This window comes from Nannospalax galili, unplaced genomic scaffold (genome assembly GCF_000622305.1).
Source record: "Nannospalax galili isolate Female #2095 unplaced genomic scaffold, S.galili_v1.0 scaffold125, whole genome shotgun sequence".
Lineage (NCBI taxonomy): Eukaryota > Metazoa > Chordata > Mammalia > Rodentia > Spalacidae > Nannospalax > Nannospalax galili.
In genome coordinates, this window is record NW_008354705.1 from 1,269,347 (window position 1) to 1,294,550 (window position 25,204).

At 43.2% G+C, this 25,204-nt stretch overlaps 1 protein-coding gene across 4 annotated transcripts in view; it reads left to right on the forward strand.

The window, feature by feature from the left end:
• Nucleotides 1-23,850, forward strand: part of Msantd3 (Myb/SANT DNA binding domain containing 3) — a 24,831-nt gene extending 981 nt beyond the window's left edge. For 2 of the 4 annotated variants that reach the window (XM_008851901.3, XM_008851900.2), the window contains exons 2-3: nt 13,907-14,357; nt 22,760-23,815. In XM_008851901.3, the coding sequence (XP_008850123.1) occupies nt 13,940-14,357; nt 22,760-23,169 (828 nt within the window). In that variant the 5' untranslated portion in view covers nt 13,907-13,939 and the 3' untranslated portion in view covers nt 23,170-23,815. Of the gene's footprint in view, nt 1-3,940; nt 3,971-4,590; nt 4,701-13,906; nt 14,358-22,759 lie in introns of those variants that run through there. The other 2 variants (XM_008851902.3, XM_029555424.1) reach the window with 2 other exon arrangements.
• The last annotated feature ends 1,354 nt before the right edge of the window (nt 23,851-25,204 follow it).

Here is a 25,204-nt window from a genome sequence, read left to right on the forward strand (position 1 = left end):
GAGGGGGCCGGGCGGGAGCGCGGGCTGGCCGGGCGGGCTCCGGGGTGGAGACGCCGCGAACCCCGTGCTGAAGGCCGGGCGGCCGCCTGCGCGCGCCACGGTGCTCGGGGAGCCGGGCGGCCTGCTGCGTACAAAGCCCTGGCGCGCGGGCCTCGGAGACGCGCTGGAGCTCCCGGTCAGGGGCCCGGGACTCCTGACCCGGGGGGTTCGCTTGGGAAGAATCCAGGTGACCCAGTAGTGCCGCGGTCTTCCCGTCCCGGGGTCCCCACTGTGTGCCGGCTGAGCTGGCCGCTTTTCTGTACTTGTCTCCTTTGAGGACATACCCCCGCCTCCCGGTCTGGTCCAGGGGTACAATGGGAGGGGTCCCTCATGCAGAGAATCTTAGGATGAAACAGCATCACATCCCTGCCCGACTGACCTTGAGGAAGCTCTTTTACCTCCACACTGGGCTAATGTTTCAATGATGAGACGGGGGTGGGGCGGCGTGATGTAATACCCTCCCCCAGGTACTGTTGTAAGAGATCATGTGTGTACATGCTAATCGCTAAATTTAAGCACTTTCGATGTCCCAAGCCCTAGGTCCTATACAGTTGGTATGAATTATCGTTAAATCATCACACTGACTCACAAGTAGCTACTGTAAATTGCAGGGAGATTATGTTGGAATAGGAAACTAAAGAATTAGTTTCCCTGTTCAATACGGAGAATGGATGTTTTATCTCTGTGATAACTAGATAAGAGTACAGTGTTTTGTAGTACTTAGGAGAGTGGTTATAGGATATAGACATGTATTTTCGCACATTTAAAGCTGAAGATAGGTTAATAATAGCCGAGTTGTGTGTGCGTTTCAGTATGTTAGAAGAGAACACTGAATGTTGTTACCCAGGAAATTGTTGAACGTTAATTAAAAAGCATAGTTCCTGAGTTAGGATCGAGAACAGCTACGAGAATTTGAGGCCAGAGAAAAAAAATTCTAAGTCGGGATGGAAGACCTGTCCTCCAACCCTTCCCCCAAGAGCATCTTGGGACAGACCTATCCTCCTCCCCCACCCCCCTTGAGGCTGGGGGAAGTGGAAGGGGTCCTGGGAAGGAAGATCCCAAGTTGTCTCTACTTACTCCTGCAGCTGGACAAGTGTTCATATGGAATGCAGGCCCTGAGATCCCCTCTGAAAGTGTCAAGGCCCTTTCTCAGGATGTGTTTGATTCTTGAAAAGTACTTCTGGAAATGAGGATGCTCACCAGCCATCTAGGTTAATAGGATGCTTAAAATTCTAAGGCCTAACTAATGTGATGAAGGGCGTGTTGGAACCTTTGCTCACTTGCTTAGTGAAACAGGGGACTTGAAGAGAGTGTTTTGGGTTTCAGTTTGGAATGGAGAGAGAACTGGAAGGCTTGGGACCCTGAAAAAGAAGGAGGAAGTAGGAAAGGTCCAGGGGCTGCACTGCAGGAGAAGGTAGTGGGAAGGGGTGCTAGCTACTTCAGTACTCCAGAAAGCCTGGCAGGCTTTAGTTCTCAGCCACCAGGGAGGTACCCTGTGTTCTCCCACTTACCTAAGGCTATGGAAGGGCAGGGGCAGGGCTCAGTGTCAACTGTACCATAAGTGGACAGGACAGGCTTCTTGGCAAAGGGTATTTTGTTTTGGACTAGGATTTGAAGGAGAGGGTTTGGGGGTACACAGTGATGGTGAAGGTAAAAGTACCACCAATAGTAAAAAGAGCAATTGCTTTGGTGAGATAGTTTGGGATTCATCTATCTCTGATTGTGTGTGAGAGGAGGAGAGAGAAGGAGAGGGAGAGAGAGAGGGAGACTGAGACAGAGAATTTTTTCAAATACTTGGCAAGGGAGCTCTACCAGCCTTTGCACTATATTTCCTGTCCATGAGGAAATTTATTCAACAAATGTCTGCCAAGTGCCAGGAGTGTGCTGAGTCATATGCTACATGCTGGGATGCAAAGATGAGTCAAAATTATGTATTCTCTTAGGAATTTCTCAACTTAGGGAGATGGACACAAGGAGCAAACTTCAAAAAACATGGAAAGTACTACGATGCTGTCACAGTTGATTGACAGCAGACTTATAGAAGAGTGGTCATTTAGTTTGCTAGAGATTCAAGGCCAGTGTGCCTCAGTGATATGAGTTTGAGTCCTGTGACAGAGGTTCCAAATGCTTCATTACTCCTATCTTTCATCTTGTTCATACTTTATCTCTACTGTGATAGTCTCTGTCTTAAAAATGAAGTTGTGGTGAGTATATAACTTGTAAACTGCTCCTTCTGTAGGGTCAGGAGAATGATCTACAATTGCCATGCTTTCAGTCCTGAATGAGTTTATATTAAGTATATAGCAAGCAAAAGTAAAAGACTAAACAGTGAATAGTAGATGGAGAGAAGCAGCAGGTAGACAGCAAGACATCATCCAGTTGGGTGCATGCAGTATCCAACAGGTACGATTGGAGCAGACTGATTGAGAGAGGAAACAAGGCAACATCATCAAATCCAGGGTTTACAAAAATCCACCAGAAATCTACTGGGGAAGCCTCAGTGAGGGAGTCATCTGAGGTTTCCCATCAAGAGTCCTGGTTGGAGCAGAGTGTCCCCTGGGTTGAAGCTTCCAAATAAAGAAACATGTAGCAGCAGGTCGATGCCATCGTCAAATAGGGGACTTCCAACCATGCAGCAGAAACCAGCTAAGGAAGCCAAGGGGTCAACTGAAGTTCTAATTGAGAGAAGCCTAGACAGGGTGTCCGTTCCCCCTCACCCCCACCCCCACCCCATCTTCTCCATGGCTAAGGCAGTTCCTATGGCTGAACTTCCCGCTGCCAGTTCCCCTTTGCAAGCATTTTTTTTACAACATGGGATAAGCAGCAACCACGGTTAGAAATGGTTTACTTTCTCAAGGACATAATGCTGTGCATCCCCATAGCTGCTTGTCATCTTCCTTTCTCCTTGTTACAGAGTTAGGAGGCCAGCCTGCCCCAGGACATGGAGTCTTGGAGGAGACAAGGGAAGGCCCCTCGTTTCCAGAGTCCACTTTCAACAAACTTAAATGGCACATGACAATTTACCAATATAATGTACATTATACTGCTTCAAACTTATTTTAGAAGGAATGCTGCTATACATAAAATAACAGCATGGACATTCACTGAGGCTGGATTTAAAAAAAAATTACATGGGAGCTTAGTCTTGCAGGAGGGATACGGGCCCTAGATAGACTTTGGAATGAAGATTCCAGGCAGAGGAAGTCCAGAATACATCCAGCCATGAGAAGATAGCAAATTCCAGGGCTTGAAGGTGAGTTTGGTCTGATTAGGTTGAAAGACATGAGAAGGTGGGGCAGGTAGAAGAGGTGCTTCTAACCAGGCAAGATCTACACTGAGTGCTTTGTGAGGAGTTTAGACGTGTCTATTGCTTAGGCAGTGGGAGAGGTGTCAGAGGGTCCAAGCAGGAGCTGGGTGAACTCTGTTCTAGGACTGTCCCTCCCATGGTTGTATGGAGGCCTCATTGGATATTGGGGAGACCAGTTGGAGATTAGGGTCTGACCTTAGATGTGAGCAGTGAGAATGGAGAAGCAGAAATAGACATTAAGGTAAAATACTGAGTAAGTCTTGTTAAATAGTTGTACATGCTAGAAAGCATTCTGGGGTTTCTGGTTTGGAAATCTATATGGGGACATCACATGTGATGAGACTTGGAGTTTTGGGAATAAATTAGTATGGTTTTGGCTTTCTGGAGAATTGGTACTCATATGGCACAGTGGTAGAGGAGATTGGTAGATAACTGGCAATATGTTTGATCCTAGGAGATAGGACAGCACTAAAGAGAAAGGTTTTCTTGTGACACCCCCACTTTCTTTTGAGCAATCACTGAGCATTTACCATATGTGAAAGATACATATAAAGTGTAGTTCCTCCTTGACAGGGCAGATGGATTGCAGTGCCAAGAAATTATAAGAGGTGCTGTGGGTGAGAGGTAAGTACTTAATAGCGCTGACCTGCAGAAGCTGAGAGGCAATCTGAAGTGGTGGGAGTGGTGGAGAGTGTCCTGGGTAAGAAGCAGGATGGAGTGGCAACACCTCCAGAAGGGTACCTTCTGCATTTCAGAGCACTTTCTGCAGAGGAGGCTTTGATAATGAATCTGAAGGCATTTCAGGGCAGCCTGGTGGGGGCGGGTTTGGGATGGCACTGTGGGGGAAGTGAAGGAAGGGGTCAGGACTTTTAAGAACACTCATCTAGTTTAAAGACAGGATTGTGCGGGTGGGAGGACAGGGAAGGGGATGATGTTTGAGGAGGAGTGGGCTTGTCTTAAATACAAGGATAGTTCTGCTTGCAGTCACACTCAGACACAGATGGCAAAAATAACTTACAAGTTATATGGCTGCTTGGAGTGGGTGGGGAAGGGGAACACATTAGAGGAAGCAAGTTCGGTGCCAGTGCAGAGCCCTGTAGAAAGAAAGAAAGAAGGTGTAAGGGGGAAGGACATCAGTGACTAGTCGTCCCCAACAGACAGGTCTGAGCGTGTGAGGACGGAATGAGAGCCATGGTCACCAAGGAGGCTTTTGAAAAACTGGCATCTCTACTTCCTTTCTAAAGGACGGCATTTTCAAGAAGCCAGAAAATGAAAATTTTCCAATCCCTTATCAAGGAAGATATTTTGGATAGAACATGTGGCTGTAATTAGCAAAAATGCAAATGGCAGGCAGGTATGTATTGCACAAATATTTATCAAGGGCCTGCTATGTAGCTGGAGTTCTTGCTGTGGAGAACTGATCACTGGCCTTCACCTGGAATTGCTTAAACTGTAGAATTAAACCTGTTTATGGGCCTTACAGCACGTGGCAGGGCCGCCTGAAGTGCTTGGACCAGTTCATTGTGCTGGTCTCTTATGTTGGTCAGAGGCTCCACCAGCCTCATAAATAATCGGAAGATGCCATCCATGTGTCTTTGGTGATGAACTGTGGAGATTAGGTTGCAGAAAAACAGTACTGTCTACTTGGACTACCAGTGCTGGATGGGACTTAAGAGAATACCCACTTCGGCTGTAATTTGGAGATGAGGAATTGACAGGAAAGAGGACTTGCTGAATGTCATAAAATGAGCGACAGAGTTGAGAACTGTGCCCTTAAGTTTTCAGATATGTTAGTCAGCTTTCTGTCACTATGCCTACATCTGAGCTAATCAACTTATAAAAATAAAAGACTGGAGTTGGGGGTATAGCTCAGTAGTAGGGCACTTGCACAACATGCAGGATGCCCTGGATTTAATCCCCACCACTACAGTGGGGAGAGGGTGGGAAAGGTTATTTGGGCATATACTTTAAAAAAAATATTTTATGCTGGGCATGATGGTGCATGCCTTTAGTCCCAGCCCTTGGGAGGCAGAGGCTGGTGGATTTCTGTGAGTTCAAGTCCAGCTTGGTCCACATAGTTCCAGGCCAGCTGGTGCTACAGAGATACCCTGTCTCAAAAAGACAAAAAAAAAAATTTTTTTTAATCATTTTTATTTTATGTGTATGAGTGTATTGCCTGTATGTATGTAAGGGCACCCACGTTGTGTAATGCCCACAGAAGTCAGAAGAAGGCATTGGATTCTCCTGGAACCAGAGTTAAGGACAGTTGTTAGCTGCCATGTGGGTGTTGGGACCCGGATCCTCTGCAAGAGCAGGCAGTGCTCTTAACCACTGAGCCATCTCTCCAGCCCTGGACTCATACTTTTTGAGATTTTTAGGTCACTGTCAGTTATCCCTATTGATTTGGGCCTATGGCAGGGCAGTATTACATGGTGGGAGTATGCACCAGAACAAATTGCTTACCTTATATCCAGAAAGCAAAGAGTGGAAAGAGGAGGGAGCTGGGGTTCTTTCCTCCAAGGGCATATTCTCTGTGATTTAAAGCTATCTTACTGGACTCCAATTCTGAACAGCTCCAGTACTTCCTGAGAACAGCAAGCTGCTTACCAAGCATCTAACACAAAGGCCACATCACAGCAGATGGGATAGTGGGGAAAGCTCGAGGATACATCACGAAAGAGGGCATCTTAATGGAAAGGTGTGGGGGAAGGGCTTGGAAATAAACCATGAAGCTTCAGGTTCAGGCTTTCCTCTGACCAGGGCCTCAGGAAATGCTATGTGTACTGAGCCTTATTTTCTCACCTGTAATGAGGTCTTTTTAAAAAAAAGTTTTACTATGTTAGAACTTAACATTGCTTCAAAGGATATTTATTTATTTATTTATTTATTTATTTATTTATTTATTTAATTTTTGAGACAGGGTCTTCCTGTAGCCCTACCTGGCCTGGAACTCACTCTATAGACCAGATTGCCCTTGAGCTCACAGAGATCTGCCTGCCTCTGCCTTTGCCTCTGCCTCTGCCTCCTGAGTGCTGAGACTAAAGGCATGCAACACCATACTCAACTCTGGTTATTAAACAGTTTTTATTCATTTATTTTTATTTTATGTGAGTGTTTTGCCTGCACATATGGAAGTGCACCCATGCTGGGCAATGCCTACAGAGGCCAGAAGAGGGCATCCGATTCCCTGGAACTGGAGTTACAGACAGTTGTTAACTGTCATGTAGGTGCTGGGAACCAAACCTGGATCCTCTGTAAGAGCAGCCAGTGCTCCTTAACTGCTGAACCATCTCTCCAGCCCCAAGAATGGTTATTTTTGAGATGCTGAATCAGGAGGCAGATTGGTAACAGAAAATAGGCAATAGCTTTTACTTTTTTAGAACAAATCATTATCTGTTGAGAGCTCTCTGTGTATGTGTGTAGATGACCTTCCCCTAGCCTAGCCACTGCTTCCATTTATGATCATTAGTCCTTTATGTCTCCCAAGTTGTGACCATTTTGTTCTAACGTTAATTCTACTCTAGTAGGCATTACGGATTCTGTTGCAGGAATGGCTCTGTTTTGGGGCACAGTCTAGGCACATCTCTGTTTCTCACACTACCCCGTCACCACCAGTCTGTCTCACAATACCCTGTGCTGTGATACATCTTTGTGGGACTGTACCTCCTCCTTCGGGAGCACTGTTTTGATACCAGCACATAGCAGGTGCTCTGTCAGCACATGCATTATGTGCATCTGTGTTCTCTTCCTTACCCTTGTGTGTGCACAGACACATCCTGGTCTTTTCTTCTTTGATGCAGTCCTTTGTATGTATGTCTTTCTCTTCATGGACATTGTCCTACTTAAGTACAGACCCTTTCTTACCCGTTATTTATCTGAACCACCTGCTTTCGGCTCTTTTTGTTCACATCCTCTACATTCTTAGATCTAACTCAGATGGTGTGGTGTTAAGAAGGCAGACCCACTCTTCTGTCCCTGAGCAGTCAAAATGCGTAGTCCTTTGTCGTATGTCTGTTCCTGTGTGCCTGTCCTTCCAGGTGTCAGTTTGTGCATGCTCTTCCCAAGCTGTGGGGGGTCCACTTTTTGTCTCCCACATGTTTTAGAGCAGTGCTCAGCCTTCTTCTTTAAGAGTGCATCCTATATTGGTTAAATTATTTGTGTATGAAATAAAAGGCTGGTAAGTTATGTTTGAGTATACACGATATAGACCACTCTTTACTTTGGAAACTGCTTGAAATGGGTGGGAAAGGGAGAATCCTGAAGCCCTAATCTGCTTTTTTTTAACCTACTTTGGGGCTTTCTGTGGAGGGAAAAGAGGTTAGGGGCATTAATCTGTTCTATAGGTGATGCACTGACCTGCCCAGAGGCACACAGCTAAGTGTGGTCAGGATATAAGTCTAGCTTCTTGGCATCCCATATCTTGATCCATTTCCCTTCACCATTACTGTCCTGACCTCTATCCAAAATTTCAGCCCCAGCTCTTCAGTTACAAGGATTAACTTTAAAGAGCTTTTTTTTCTACAAAAGGCAGTAGAAACAGAGTCTTTACCAAGTTTCTCTAGGTTTTGCTCAAACTTTCGGGCTGTTTCACCCTTGGTGGGACTTAGACACCGCTAGGTGTTGTATCAGTCTTATTTAGTTGCCATAAGAAAAAAAAATATCACAGACTGAGTGGCTTAAACAACAGTTTATTCCTTGTAGATTCAGTAGCTGAGTCCAAGATTAAGGTGTTGGTAAGACATTTCTGATGCTTGCCCTTCCCTTCGCCTCTCCGTGGTTGCCATCCATGGTGTGCCCACGTGACCCTTTTTTTTTTTTTTTTTTTTTTTTTTTTTTGTCCCCAGGGAATAGGATAGCATGTGCAGTGTTTCTGGTGTCTCTTCTTATAAAAGCGCTAATCCCATTTGACCAAAGGCCCGTACTCATGATCTCATTTAATCTTTTTATTTTGGTCTTTTTGAGACAGGGTCTCCTTGTAGCCCCAGCTGCCCTGGAACTCACAATGTAGACCAGGCTGGCCTCGAACTCAGAGATCTACCGCCTACTTCTGCCTCCTGAGTGCTGGGATTAAAGGCATGTGCCACCACGCTCAGCCTTCAGATCTCATTTAATCTTAATTATTTATTTAAATGTCTAATCCCCAAGTGCAGCCATACCGGGGATTAGGGATTTGACGTTATATTCGGGGAGCATACTGACTTTTGGTCAGGAACAGCTAGATTTTTGTTTTAAGGTTGATATTCAATGTATTAATAATACCTGGTCGTCACTGGCCGGTAGATTAGTCAATGCTAGTGTTTTGGGAATTGTCTAATCGCTTCCTCTTTGTTCTTTTGTGATATTAGAACCATGCTTTTTTATTTAGACCTGTCTGTGGGTCTTTGCCAAGCCCCGGGGGATCTTTCACTGCAGTTGGATTTTGCAGTTTTATTGACCATTTTTACTTTAATGTCTCCTTGTCTGCGTGTGGCTGGTAGTTTTACACCCATATAAAAGTGTATGCATTTGTTTGTTGTTTACTGGGGCCTACTTGTAAGGTCACGGGCTACTGTTGAACTACAGTCATGAAAAAACAGGTAGTATACTGACAGAACAGCAGGCACAGAAGGGGATCACTACTGAGCAGAGGAGGAGCAGGGAAGGCAGGACACCGCTGATGCAATAGGGAAGCTCGCTATGTTATCTGTAACCCACTGTAGTGTGTTTAAAGCTAGATTATGCTTTCTAGCCTCCAGGTTTCCAGTAATAAGCTTTGCTGGGGAGATCTCTTACTTGGGAAGTGTTTGTGTGATGAGGGCTATTAGTCAGGTGCTCTAGTGGGTGTGGACCACTACAGAGCTCTACATGGTTTTCTAGTTACTTTCCAGACAGCCTGCCTCTGGGTGTGGACCACTACAGAGCTCTACATGGTTTTCTAGTTACTTTCCAGATAGTTTCTTACTGCATGTAATATCTTATTGGGAGAAATTATTTCAGAGCTCTGAGTTAGAGTGAGGGGTGCTTTGGTTGGGTAGAATGTGGGTTCTTAGTTTAAGAGAAAGAGGGAGGAGGGGAAGGGGAAGGGAAAGGGGTAGAACCAACAGATGGATGGAGCAGAGCAGACATTAAGTGCTCCACCCCTGGACCTTTGCTAACAGACTGCATGATTGATAACTCATTGATATCATCTGGGCAGGGGAGCAGAGACCTTCGCTAGGTCTGAAATGAGAGAACTAGGCAGAGCAGAGGGCTTGGGCCTTGCCATCGTGCTGGCTTCAAGTCTTCATTCTGCCACTTACAGTCTCTGTGACAATAGCAAGAATTTGAGCCTCAGTTTTCTTATCTTGGAAATGGAAATAATAATTGTCTTGTAGAGAGAAGTAGCTTACTTTACAAGGCTGCTGGGAATTCGCAGAGAAACGTGGAATCCATTGGTTTATATCAGAGTCCCTTATATCCCCGTGGAACACAAACACATGGCCCAGAGAGGCCTGGTGTTCTGCAAATTTAAGCAAAGTAAATTAGAAACTCTAGATGTACTTAGCTAGTGATTAAATAACAGTTTAGTTAATAGACTATTAATGGTCCCCAGGTGTTGGTAATTCTGAGTATTTACTTTTGAGAGCAGTTGTATAATTTCTTCTGGTACTTAAATTTTTCTTTAACAGAAAAATTGAATGTAACAAATGATGCTCTCAAGCTATTTTGGGAAAGATTAAATTATATAGTGCACATAAAGCATTAGGTATAGAACTGAGTAAAAATAATCTGCTCTTATTGAGGCTCAAAGCAAAATCCTTTGTGAAGTTTAGAATCCCCCCAAATCCACCTCAACCTGATGGCAGCCAGTGTACTACACACACTACCAGGAAGGATTCTGGAGACCTTGTTTGGAGGCTCTAGCAGGGAAATCCCAGCTACTCGTTTACCCTTGACTGAAGACTTGTCCTCCTCTATTGGGGAAGGTCATATTCTTTGATGGAGTGTGAAGCATTGAGGGAGGAAGGGGACACCTGCCTAGCCAGCCAGATCAGATGAATCAACCCTGGCAATCAATGGGATGACATTGATTGTAAGAGCCAGATCGCTCTTACATCCTCAAGGGAGAATTCTTAAGTTGCTTGGCATTCAGGGTAATTTTGGTTCCAACAGGTATCATAGGGACTGAACCTCAGAGTGTGGCTTATTTGCTTTAGAGCTACAGTCATATAATATTAAACAGTGAGGGGACATTTTTCACCTCCACAGTTGGCATAGAATTAAAAGGTGTTAACAGCAAGAGCAAAGGAAGTAGAGAAACATATGCCAATGTGATGTGAATAGGAGTGTAAGTTGGTACAACACTTTACAAAGACAATTTGGTGATGTCAAAAAGAATGTTTTCATCTTTGTGGCAACCATTCTGCTCCTGAGAATTTCTTTGAAGAAATAAAGGTAGGAGAAAGATTTATTTAGAAAATATGTGTGGGGCTGGAGAGATGGTTCAGCAGTTAAGAGCACTGACTGCTCTTGCAGAGAACCCGGGTTCAATTCCCAGCACCCACGTAGCAGCTAACAACCATCCATAATTCTAGTTCCAGGGGTCAGATGCCTTCTTCTGACCTCTGCGAGTATTGCACAACACAGATGCCTGTACATACATGGAAGCAGTATACTCATACACATTAAAGAAATAGAAGTAATAAAATAAATAGTATATGTATATACACAGGTATAAGCTATATATAAAATAGCTTTACACATAATAGAACAAACAGAGCGGTACCGTTTTCATTTTTGAATCAGATCTCAGTCCTTAGGGTGGTGATTCTTAAAAAGAGTGGGGCATGTAGGGAAAGTAGGCATGCTCTCATTTCCTGAGGCAGAGGAGCTAGGGTTGGGGAGTCTAGTCAGAATCTGCTCTTGGAGCTGTGTAGTTTAAGAACATCCAGTGCACCCACTGATTTCATAATAAAAACCATACGAAGTAAGTTGGACCTGGACATCTTGGCTGATAGAGATAATACGGAAGAGATTGATTGTACAGGGTACGTGTTAGTAAAGTTTAGTTTGGGGAGCACTAATTATAGGGAGTAGAAGTTTGGGTGAAAGTAGAGGATTAATTTTGATCTTTGGGGAAGGGGCCCAGATTGGATGCCACTATGGCCGTTAGAGCAATAGGATCGAAGCACAGACCTGGGAGCTTTGGGTTGCAGGGAAACATCCTCAGTGAAAAATGTCCTCTTGTTAGCTTCGCTTAAAGTCTGAGGCCAAACTGCCGTTGATATGTCTTTAGCTCTCTTGATAAGTCTGACACATGATGTGCTCAGTGTGAAGTAAGGAGGGATACTGGATGGGGAGGGCCTGGTCATCACTAGTGGTACTTCATTCTAACTTTTGGGGTGAAGTGGTGGTGCATTGTGCAAGATCTTGATCAGATTATGTTGCCCTCATTTAAAGCCCCAGTTTCAAGGCTTTCTGATCTGGTCTGGTCCCCTCCAGCCTCAGTTCAATACAACTGCAGTAACCCTCAACAGGCATCATGTGTGTAAATACCTGGCTTATAATAATGTGATTTTTATAGAATATTTAGAAAAATTTATGTATGTGTGTGTATGCCATGTGTGTGCAGGTGCAGGAGGCCAGAAGAGGGCCTTGGGTCACCTGAAGCTGGAATTATAGGCGGCTCTGGGAACTGAACTCCGGTCCTCTGGAAGACAAGCAAGCAGTCTTAACCACTGAGCAGTCTCTCCAGCTCCTATAATGTGATTTTTAAAAAAAATGTCACAGGCTGCATGAGACCTTGTCTTAAAAAAAGAAAAGAAAAAAGAAGTCATAGCCTTTCCCCCTAAATTTTTATTATGGAGAATTTCAAACACAAGATTGAAAAAAATAGCGTAATGAATCTTGGTGGATCTGTCACCTTGATGTTCAAACTGCCCCACTTTTAGCTAGCAGGATTCCTTTCAAGCTGGTTCCTAATTCTTTTGATAAGAAGCAGCCCGTTTTAAATGGGAAATGCCATCATTATCTTGATGCTTGCCCATTTCTTTGAAAGATCAGAGGCTTAGAGAACCAAAGAAGGCCCGAGGTTGGTCCTTTGCAGCAGAGGAAACATATAGTTCTCACTTTCTTCCTGTAATTGGTGTTGCCTAGCTACTTTTGCCATTGCTTATTTGAGAGATTAATCTTATAGGATGCGTCTTGTGATCAGAAGATGTGGAAACACCCATAGGTTCATTCACTTCAATCAGTAAGACATGTGTCAAGCACCTGGTATGTGACGATGCTTTGACATCACTGTAGAGGATGGCAGGGTGACGCTCAAGGATTTGGAAACACCCAAAGCCCAAGAAATGGTTGTGGAATGAGACTAAGAATGCCAGGATTCTGCAGAAGTTTTTGTGCCCTTGGGCAGTCCAACTCACCTTTCTGACCCTTAGTTCCCTCAGCTGTGAAGAGGAGCAGCACACTTTGTGTCTAAGTAGATGAACTGTTTCACTTCTGAACGTACAGAGATTATTTATGTAAGATTGTATACTCTTACGTTTTTTATTTATGTATTTTTATTTTATATGTTAAGTGTACCACGTGCACACAATGCCTGTGAGGGCCAGAAGAGGGCATTAGATTCCCTGGAGACTAGAGTTATGGATGGCTATTAGCCATCATGTGAGTGCCGTGAACCAAACTCAGGTCCTCTGCAAGAGCAGCCAGAGCACCCTTAACTGCCGAGCCTTTTCTCCAGCCCCAGATTGTATGCTGTTAAAAGTGGTCCTCAGATCCAACAAGTCATTGACTCCACCTCTCATTATTTATTTATTTATTTATTTATTTATTTATTTATTTATTTATTTCGCACAAGTGGAGGTCAGAGGACAAGAGGTCCCAGGGACCAAATTTAGGTCATCAGGTTTGGCAGCAAGTGCCTCTACCCACTGAGCCATATTGCCAGCCAGTGTTCACTTTTATTGCTTTTTGAAACAGGGTCTTACATTGTAGCCCAGGCTAGTCTAGAACTCACTATGTTGCCCAGGCTGGGATCCAACTGCTGTAGTCCTCTTGCCTCAGCCTTGATACTGGGGTTCCCAGGTGTAAGTGAGCATGCCTGGCTTCCACCTCTCATTTTGAAGGAGGAATTGAGGTTGTTCCTGGAGTGTGACCTCTGTCATAGATACAAGACCCAAAATGCCAGATACGTAGGAGCAATTTCTTTATGATACAGAAATCTTGGTAATGCATTTTTGATTACATAGTGGCCTTCATCTGTGAAAAAAAAATTGAGCAAGATGTTTAGTTCAAAAGCTGCTTCATGCTTTGATTTGGGGGACTAACCAATTCCTTAGCATTAAGCAGAAATAAATTGGGAAATTAGAATTCCACATAGATTTTCCAAAAGCCTCCTGGAAAACCTACTTGGAAAATGTAAAATACCATTCCTAGTAAAGTTCTGAATATTTTCCTGTGAATATCATTCAGCATTAATGGAAAAGAAATTACTCACCCCCCTTTCAAAGAAGGGACTCAGAAATTAAGCCTAAGTGATCTGTGACATTTTTATTGCTGCAATTGGTGACTCTTGCTTCAAACTTCACTTTGCAGGATAGCTAACGACCTGGAGAAAGAGAGTGGAAAATGCAAAACAACGAAATTATTAAACCTGCCAAATATTTCTCAGAGTTGGAAAAAAGCATCTTGCTGGCTTTAGTAGAAAAGTACAAATATGTCCTGGAGTGCAAGAAGAGCGATGCACGAACTATTGCCCTCAAGCAGCGAACCTGGCAAGCACTGGCCCATGAGTACAACTCTCAGCCTAGTGTGTCGCTGCGGGATTTCAAACAGCTGAAGAAGTGCTGGGAGAACATCAAGGCTCGGACCAAAAAAATAATGGCCCATGAGAGGAGGGAGAAGGTGAAGAGGAGCGGGAGTCCGCTGCTGAGTACCCACGTCCTGGGGAAGGAGAAGATCAGCAGCATGCTGCCTGAACAGCTCTACTTCCTGCAGAATCCTCCTGAGGAGGAGCCCGAATACCACCCTGACGCTGCTGCCCAAGGTACCCCCTCCTCATTCAGTGTGGCCATGCTGCCTGGGGACGGCTTGACATTGGAATTTTAAAGTGCTTCATTTAGAGGAAATTTGTAAGAAACATTCATATCAGACTGGGCTTTAGATAGGGCACATAAGAACAAAAATACTTGTTTCTCTTCCTGTGCTCTCCGAAACGATGATGGCAAAACATAAAGGACCACATGTGTAGTGTGCTCACTAATGAGGCACTCTGGTTGCTAATCTCCAATTTCTTAAAGGCAGTGTGATGGGGATGTATAGTCATTCATTGTCTTTCTTGAGTGACCCAGTATGTGCAAAGCACTGCAGTAAGTCACTCAAAAGGCCATGTTAAATGAGTAAACTATTTCAAACTTAAAACTGAAAGAACATCAATTAGGGGCTGGAGAGATGGCTCAGGGGTTAAAAGCACTTGCTGCTCTTGTAGAAGACCAGCGTTGTTTCCTAGGTTCCCAGCACCAACATTAAGCAACTTGTAACTCCAGCTCCAGGGACTCTGATGCCCTCTTCTGGCCTTTGCAGGCACCCACATGCATGTGTGCGTATACACATGTAGCTGTCTACAGACATTTAAAAAAAATTTTTAAAGATAACCCATCCAAAGTACAGAGATTAAACACAGAAAACACCCTTTTAGCATTCACTCAGTTTAAAACCAGTGTTTTTAACCACTAAAATTGTGATCCAAAGTTTTTGTTTATGGCACTCTAGGGATTTAGAAAAATTCTGAGAAAAAAATTAACAGTCTTAAGAGCAAAATATTTCATATATAATGCTTAGGGAAGGAAGAGACCATCATATAATCAAATATGTAGTAATAATTTATAGCTTTAAAAGGTTGGCATTAAGGGGTAACTGAGATGTCTCCAGGCAAGAATGGAAATGTGTATAGATAAATTTCCAACAGTTCCTGCCATTTTAAAGATAGGAAGTGGCCCCTTATATAAAGGCTCATTGCAGTTTGCAGAAGGCACACCATGAAGCAGAGAAATGTTGGTGGGGAGACTACAGGGTTACATAGACAATGCTCCAAGGAACCAGCAAGTATTTGTCTGGGAAATACGGTTCTTAGATTGCAGGATGGGTAATTCACTTGTCAGTGTCCCTGGAGTAGACTGAGCTCTGAGGGACTGGCTCCTGTTAATTAAAAGTCGTAAGAAACTGAAATCAAGCATGCTGTCTGTGTAGAGTGAGAAAGATAATTACCAAGTGAGCCAAATACATGCTTTTGATTAACACTTTTTTTTTTCCTATAGGCAGATCATCCTAGGAAGTTAAAATAAGATTAAAAATTTCTTGTTAATTATTTGATCAGGGTTAAGTCCAGGGAGCAGGCTGGGCAACATGGCAGCTAATGTCATGGACCTCATGCATCATTTCCTACTACAGGAATCTCATGTCTGGACTTTTGAGTCTTGGTTTCCCAAGGCAGGCTGACTCCTGGCAGACAGTGTTGACATGGCATTGCCAGCTCTCTTACCGCTCCATGCTGCTTCTGTGGGGCATGTGCTTCCTCTGAGGAAGTTTGTAGCTTCTGTCACTTCTCTTTCTGGCTGTAGAGCACTCAGTCTCTGTGCAGCAGAGGCAGTTTTGTGGGTGGAGGGAGGTGAATTTGAAGGGCTGTTTTTCACCTTCCCTGGGCCCTGATGCTGAGGAAGATGCCCTGTAAACTGCAGTTATTTTGCAGAATTGTGTTCTAGGTTGTTAGTCATCAATTTCATAGGGTTATTTTTCAGTTGTATAAATTTTACTTATTTGTATATGTGTATGTGTGCGCATGCATGTGTGTGTGTGGAGGTCAGAGGACAACTTGAGGGAGTTGGTTCTCTCCTTCCATCTTCTGAGTCCTGGGGTTGAACTCAGGCCATTAGACTTGGTGACAGTGCCTTTACTCATTAAGCCATCTTGCCAGCCCTCATATGGTTGTTCTTAGGGGACAATCTTCTGTTCACATTTTCAAAATCTGAGATAGGATCTAGAGAGTTCATTTTTAATATCTCTTTCCTTTGGAAAAAAAATGATGCAATTCACTTACTCATAAACATAAATTTTGAGCAAGAAGGAAATAAAATTGAATTTTTGATGCCCTTCCTGTAGTGACATTTGCTAATGACTCACTTGTAAAGGAGATTTATTTTAAATTGGGTATTTGTACATAGATGACATGGGAGCTTCCCTTTTTGCTAATGCTAATTAAAGTACAGATAAGGTTTCTGTTTCCATCAGATCTGGAGAGCATGAGCCTTGGGACTCAGTCAGTCTGGAAGTGTACCCAAAGTAATGTTAATAACTCATAGTTAAGGTGCTGGAACTCTTTCTGCAATTAAAAATGACTTTGAGATTATTTTACTCATTTTAAATTTCAGTTTACTTTCAAGAAGGCAAAAGGGAGTGGGGCTGGAGAGCTGGTTCAGTGGGTAAGAGCGCGTGCTGCTTGAACTTGATGACCTGAGTTCAGATCCCAGCACCCATGTAAAAAGCCTGCCTGTAACCCCTGCAGGGGGTGGAGACAGGTGGATCACTAGGGCTTGCTGGCCACCAGCCTAGCTCCAAGTTCAGTGAGAGACCCTGTCTCAAGTGAATAAGGCAACAAGTGATAGAGCAGGACACATGCCATCCTCCTCTGGCATACACACATGCACACACACACAGACACACACACGCATGCATGCATGCATGCACGTACAGAAGTGCATGTACATGTACATATAGCACACACACACACACGTAAAAATAAAATTAAAAAAACAAAAGCGGAGGGTTAGAAGACTGGGCTTGTCAACCATCCTTTCTGGAAATTCATAGGAAAAAGGTTGAAAATTTGGATATTGTGTGTTTTTTTGTTGCTTTTGTATTTCTAACACTGCACAATCCATTACAGCAGTCACAAGTAGTTCAAGGTAATAAGCAGTTGAAATGTGATGTACTGCAGTTAGCCATACCACATTTTGAAGCCTTAATACCACAAAATAATGTAAAACATCTCATTAAAAATTTTGTTAATTACATGTTTAAATGATAATTTTTAGATATACTAGATTAAAAGATATCACAGAAGTTAGTGTCACTTATTTTTATTTTGTAATGTGGCTGTGAGACCTTTCAGAATTATGGTGCAGCTTATATTCTGTTCTACTGACTGGTACTACTTTAATGCTGTGTAGAACGAGGTGCTCCGAAAATTTTGGAATTCATTACAAACTATTAAACAGGATGGAGCTTAGCAGGTTCTACTGGAGGCCTCCCCCGACCTGCATTTTGGTGTGAGATGGTATCAGCATGTCCTCTTGATCACTACCCCCAGGGTATTCTTAGTTTTGTTAAAGACTCTTAAAATGTTCAACTGTATTTGAACATAATAATCTTAAATGTTAAGAATGTATTTATAAGAAAAACCAGTATTTGTCTTGTAAGTTCATTAAAACGGTTTCCACCATGCAAATTTTGTGACCTGTGATAATTTGGCTTTGATACTTAGTTTCTATTATCTTTGAGAACAGATGTGGAGAAGGGGGCCTGAATGGGTAGGATAACAGAAGGTTAAATACACTTAAATTATTGATTGATTGATTGATTTGGTGTGTGTGTGTGTGTGTGTGTGTGTGTGTGTGTGTGTGTGTGTGTATGCCACAGCAGATATGTAGAGGTCAGAGGACAACTTAGGAAAGTTGGTTCTCTTTTTACCACATGGGTCCTGGAGATCAAACTCAGGTTGTCAGGCTTGGCAGCAAGCACCTTTACCTGATAAGCCATCTCACCAGCCCCTGAAATACATTTAAGAGAACTAGGCATTTTAGTAGCAGCAGCATATCTTAGGAAAACTTATAATTTTATGTGCTACTGTATTTCTTTTATAAAACTATAATTGAATAATGTGAATATTTCTTAATAAGTTCCATGACTATCACTATTTAATCCTATCCTGTTCTTGGGGCTATAGAAGGCTGAGGTGTATGTCTAATCATGGCCTGTATTTCTAATCAGGGCTTGTGAAAAGCCCCTGTGAGAGTCAGTTCTGTGTACTTTCCCTTTTGATCCCCATTCCCACGTTCATTCTCCCGTGTTGACTCAGGTCAGGCATGCTTGTGCATTCTCTTGTGTGTGTTTTTAATGTGTGTGGATTTAAAAATTGTGCTGTGGCTCTTCGCTCTGCTTTTCTCCCCTGGAATAACATTTTTAAGCACTATTCTTGCTGAGTAAATCCTGCCTTCTTGTTTCAGTTGATGCTTAAGCTCTTTAGTATGCATCCACCATATCTTATTTACTCATTTTCTCAGTAATCTACTTCCCTTGTTCTTTTGAGAGTAACTGGGAGATCGGCCTGCAGTTTTCTTCCCATCTTTCCATTGCCATAGTGAGCTTCTGCTGCTGATACTAAATTTACTCAAATTACCCGTGATAGAACACCCCCTTGGCTGTGTGCTCAGCCCTAGAAAAGCCTTCCTACTCCTTTTGCATAAAACTGAGTTGTTTTCTACTTTGGGTGGCTTTGTTTTACCTGCAAGAGAGATTACCATGTGTGTGTGTGTGTGTGTGTGTGTGTGTGTGTGTGTGTGTGTGTAATAGGTTGCTGTTCCTGGGCTGGTCTTTTTCTAGTTCATGGAATGTTCTCCTGAGTGCTAGCTTCTAGTCTTTGAAGCTAATATTTGTTTGAAAGTTATTTTACCACTCTGCCTGGCTCCCTCGCTTTAAGACTTGTCTTCTGCCAGTCTTTTCTTTTTTGAAACAGGATCTCCCTTTAGCCCCAGTTGGCCTGCAACTTGCTATGTAGACCAGGCTGGCCTCAGTCTCACAGAGATCCACCTGCCTCTGCCTCCTGAGTGCTGGCATTAAAGGTGTATGCCACCACGCCCAGCCTGCCAGCCTTAAGAGACTTGGTTAGCATGCATTTTAAAAATAATAGTTTAAGCCGGGTATGGTGGCACACACCTTTAATTCCAGCACTTAGGAGACAAAGGCAGGTGGATCTCTGTGACACCAAGGCCACTCTGGTCTACATAGGGAGTCCCAGAGCACCTGAGGCTACAGGGAGACCCTGTTTCAACCCCCACCAAAAAATGTTAAAAAGGAATCATTTCTTTGCTTATAGACATGAAGATCCCATGTCAGTATTCATAGGTCTAGAGAAATTTGGGGATCAAAAGTCAGAATATCATTGATACCATAATAATAGATTGTTTTGTAGTGGCTACAACTTGGAGATTATATTTTACCACATGTACATGGTCAGCTTAGCAGGTAGAGTTGTGGGAGGTTGTAGTAGTTATGCTTGGATTTTGTTATCATGTAGACCTAGATCAGGATCCTAGTCTTTTCAACTAGCCAAATGGACTTGAATATTGTATTTGGTTTTCTGTAAAAACACCTTCCCTAAAGGGTTGTAAATATTAGATGAAGAATTGTTGTAAAGCACTAGTACCTGGTGTGGTACTCAGGAATGGCAGCTGCTGCCACCACCACACCACCACCACTACCACCACCATCACCACCACCACGACTACCACCAGCACCACCGCCATCACTACCACCACCATCACCATCACCACCATCACCACCACCACCAGCACCACCGCCATCACCACCACCACCATCACCATCACCACCACTACCACCATCACCACCACCGCCACCACCACCACCACCATCACCATGTCCCTGAAGCCTAAAATTGTTAAGATAATTGTGAGCATTTAAGAATTGGGAGAAAGCTTTGCATTGTGAATGGATGAACTTTAAAGACCCGGAGGATCTAAATCAAAGAGCAACAAAAGTACAGATATCAAAAAGAATGTGTAATGTTTTCAGTCTTCAAAGAAAACACTTTTCAGATGTAAGACTAGAAAGGAACCAGTGAAGTAACGCTCTTTGTGGTTGATGCCCATGTCTGAGGGCTTCTGTCCCATTACCCTTTCCTGTTACTCTGTCCTGTGCCTCAGTTCCTCAGCTGTGCCAGATGAGGAGGGATGTGACCCATCATAGCCTTTTCATTCCACACATATTCAGTGCCCAGTGCTGTCCCAGGCTCTGTGCTGGGCTCTACATAAGTGTGACCGAGCAGCAATTTCTTCAAAGAATTCATGACTTGAAGGGGAAGAAACCATCAGAGGGGTTTTCTTATTTCCTTTTCTTTTTCTGAAGGACTTAGCGATATTTGTTTTTTATTTATTTATTTATTTATTTATTTATTTATTTATTTATGATGAGTTTTTGATATGTAGCCCAGGCTGATCTCAAAACAGGTGACTCTCCTGCCTCAGTCTTCCAAGCACTAGGATTATAGTCATACATTACAGCACCTGGCTTAAACTAGTGCTCTGCCAGATGTTGACCCCAGCCATAGTGGGAATGTGGACTAAGGACTCTGAGTTCAGGTGAGCGCTGCTACAGTTGAATGATGATACTGAAGTGCTTTTTAATTTTTGTTCCTTCTCTTCCAAAGTCAGATTTCTTTACTTTTCTTTACCTGTAATTAGGGACTAGTTGTTGTTGTTACCTTCCCCGTTGGTGTGAAATATTCAAAATAGTAGCCATTTTCCTTTTATTAACAGGGCATTACAAATTAGGTTTCCCCCAGTAGCTGTTAACATTCCCAGCATCACATCTCCCAGAATAATGTAATGGATTTATAATGCAATCAATTTTGTTAATAAATTAATATTACTTTTCTCCAAGGAGAAAATTCTCATTATTGGAAATGTACAGCTTCTCAAAGAAGCCTTGGAGCTACAGCTAGAAGCCTCCATGGGGGGGCAGTGCTGGAGTGGTAGCTCAGCTGGTAGAGTGCTTGCCTATCTTGCAGAAGCCCTGGGTTTGATTCCTAGCATCTCATAAAACTCAGTGTGGTGGCCCGTGCTTGTTAATCCCAGCACTAGGGGGGCAGATGGGGAGTGGAGGCAGGAAGATCAGAAGTTCAAAGTCATCTTCAGCTACATACTGACTTGAGGACAGCCCAAACTAGAGACCCTGTCACAGACAAACAAGCAAAAGACTCCAGGAGCTAGTGGAGTTAGTGGGTTTCTTTTTGAAATTCTCTGCTATTATTACCCTATAAAATATCAATGCAAACATGGAAGCTGCCAAAGAGAATGTGTGTGCATCCATATGCTCTTTTCCTTCCATGTTCAAGGATGCAGACAGTAAATATTCTAGTCATCTGCTGTGCACCAAGGAAAGTAACTAGTATCCAAGGATAAGTAAAATGAGTAAGGCCTGGCGCCAAAGTCTAACACTGTGTTTAGTGTTGTATGGAGAAGAACAGAGCGAGAAAGGAGAAGTCTGAGGTTTCACAGGGCAAGCAGCATTGGTCCTGGACTAGCAGGAGTCACCGAGCGGTTGAGAAAGGGAGGCTGGTGTGGGGGTGGGGGTAGGGTTAAATAAAGAGCCTAACTTCAAGTTGAGGAAAAAGTGAGACTAGAATTATGAAAAGAAGTGGGGTTTTTTGTTGTTGTTTTGTTATTTTTTAAGGAATGAGTAGTTTTTTTAGTACTGAAGTATTTACAGGGTATTTTAAAGAGTAAAACAAGGAAGGTACCAGGTTAGGACCAGATTATAAGGTTAGTTAGGATAAACTGAGAACAATCAGAGATAGGGACCTCGAGGGAACATGAAAAGGGAATGGGTGGATAGAACAAGAGCCTTCACACTCCAAGGGGCCTTGAGAGGAGCAATCAGAGAGGAAGGAGGCTCTAAAATCACTTAGGGGAGGGCAATAGTTCAGAAGCTAATGGAAGAAAGAAATGCCAAGGTTTGTCAAGTGCTGGCCAGAGGTTAAGAGAAATGTTCTTGGGATCTGAAAGCTGCCTGCACCCACCCCACAGTGTTGGAAGTAACAGGTGATTAAAGAGACATGGAGGGAGGCAGAGTGTGAACTTCTCCCCAGGCTATAAGGGCTGATTCCTGTGGACAGGAAGCAGCAATGGCTCTCTTGAGATAGAAGGTTCATGGCTGATGGAGAAACTGGCAAAAGGTGATCAGATGGACAGAGAACTTCATCTGAAGACTCGTGCTGTTACCCATACTGCAACCTCGTGTTCCTCAGGTTGAGCACATTTCAGTTTGAAATTTGTGAGAACTGAACTCACAAATTATCAAGAGTTCTGTTATCAGAGAACTCTTGATAAGCATGTTCTCTGATGACTGTTCCCAGTTCCTAATTTTAGAAATGACACAATGAAATCCTTTATCATTGTTTCTTAAGGGAAAATTGCTTCTGATGTTCTAAGGGATTTTTAAAAGTCAGGTGTGACTGGGGGACCTGTAGATACGAGGGCCGCATGCAGACACTATTTAGATTGATCTTGTAATGAGGAACTCTGTCTTTTGAAGTTGGAATGACTTTCTTTGCCTGCAAAATCTTTTAACATGTTTCTACTTTTTTTTTCTTTCCAGAATCCTTTGCTGTTTCAAATAGAGAACTGTGTGATGATGAGAAAGAGTTCATCCATTTCCCGGTATGTGAGGGGACCTCGCAACCTGAACCTTCATGTTCAGCTGTCAGAATAACAGCCAATAAAAACTACAGGAGCAAAACTCCTCAGGAAGGTGCTTTAAAAAAGATGCATGAGGAAGAGCATCACCAACAGATGTCCATCTTACAGCTGCAGCTAATTCAAATGAATGAGGTGCATGTGGCCAAAATCCAGCAGATAGAGCGTGAGTGTGAGATGGCAGAGGAGGAACACAGGATAAAAATGGAAGTTCTCAATAAAAAGAAGATGTATTGGGAAAGAAAACTACAGACTTTTACCAAGGAATGGCCTGTTTCTTCATTTAACAGGCCCTTTCCCAATTCACCCTAAGACTTGGCTATTGCTCCCGTGTAATTAATCTGTGTTGGCAAAGAAAGTCTGGAACATGAACTTTGCAGTCAGTAACCTGTAACAGAGCTACAACTAGGAAACTTAGCGTGGTAGTAGTCACTTATTTAAGAATACATTCAGGTAAACAGCTGCACCCTGTGTACCCCTTAAGGCAAAGAAGCTGTTATAGTCTTCTGGAAATTATCACTGAGTGCTATAATTCTGAATGTAATGTCTCTTAATTAGAATTCATACAAGAACCACGTGTGAGTGTTGTATTTTTTTTTAACTAAATGTGTGATGGTAAAGGTGTATGGCTGGTGGTTTTTATTTTTTTAATTTTTAGTATTTTTTTTCTCAGCGGACAGGAGAGCTTTTCTATCCGGATTAAATCCCTCCCGTTGAAAGTGACTGCCCTGTGTGACCACACGCTCCACTTTTTCAGTGTCATCCTCTGAGTGTGGACTTCTGTTTTTAAAAAGCCCAGCATTTGCAGGGCATTTCCTCATATGGCTCATAAACTGCCTTTTAAGATTTCTCTCCAAAGAGGCATTCCCAGTAATGTCTCCAACAACGGTCTTTCATTGGAACTAAGGATGTAACAACTTGAAGGTTTTAATGTTCATTTAGGTACCTACATCCTGTTTGCTTTATTAAAAGAATCTTACAATTTTATAGTTACACTGTGTATGTTCTTTTAAGGTGCTGCCTTCCCAGCTGAGCTCCCAGTTTTGCCTTCCCTTGGTCCTTCTTTCTTACTTTGTACTACTGAGTGAGTGGTGCCTGTGAGTGGTCGCCTTCCTTTATTATCTAGGAGGCCCTGCTGTCACCAAGCTCGTGAGGGTACTAGCTAATGGTACTGCTATGTTGCTGGCCTTACAGTCAATCAGCATTAGACTTTGTAAGGAGCCATTACCAATGTTTTTGGAGATATGGATTGATGAATGGATTTGGATGGAGCTGTGATGCAGCTCTCCTGTAGCCTAATGTTAAAACAGTTTTTTTTTTAGTTGGGGTGGCAGTTGCTTGTAGCAGCAAAGTGACACTGAAGCCCCAACGCAGATCAGCAGTTTTCTGAGAACGCGATTTCAAGGCCAGGTGTTGGGACAGAAGAGGCTGTTTAAGGGAGGGTAGGGGCAGGAAGAAGGGCCCGTGTTCTCAGCTCAGCTCTACCTCCAGTTGTTGTGTGACCTTGGGTAATTCTTAAAACCTCAGCATGGTGCTTCCTGTCCAGAGAACAAGGGAGTTGGGCTGGATAATGCTGAGTCTGCTTCTACACCCTGGCCATGATATACCTTGCACCACCTGGGTGTGCACTGCTGACATCGTGGTAGCCTGGAGTGCTTGGGTCAACAGAGTGGTCTCCTGCAGTAGCCAGGATTCTGTCCTTCAGGATTCGGGAATTTGGGTCCTGGGGCCTATTAAGTTTTGTAAGGTACACAGACTCTCAATTTGTGCACTGAATATAACTTACGTGGATACACTGAAATTACTTTAAATATTTTAGAGGAACTCATTCATTATTTTAGGTCTATACTGTAACATGAAACTAGAGTAGGACTCTTTCATGAGGGTTTCTGTTCTTAGTTTTTATCAAATGAACCCTTTAGAGAAAGAAGCATTTTAAAGTCTCAAGCTTGGGGCTGGAGAGATGGCTCTGCAGTTACAAACATTTGCTGTTCTAGGGGCTGGAGAGATGGCTCAGTAGTTAAGAGTACTGGCTGCACTTGCAGAGGACCTGGGCTCAATTCCCAGTACCCACATGGCATTAACAACTGTCCTTAACTCCAGTTCCAGGGGAATCCAACACCCTTTTCTAATCTCTGTGGGCACTGCACAACAGGGGCACACTTACACACATGCAGGCCATGCACTCATAAAATAAAAATAATAAATAAAATATTTTAAAAAACACATTTGCTGTTCTTCCAGAGGACCCAGGTTTGATTCCCAGCACCCACATGGCTTCTGACAATCATCTGTAACTCCAGTTCCAGGGGATCCAACACCCTCTTCTGACATCTGGGGCATTACA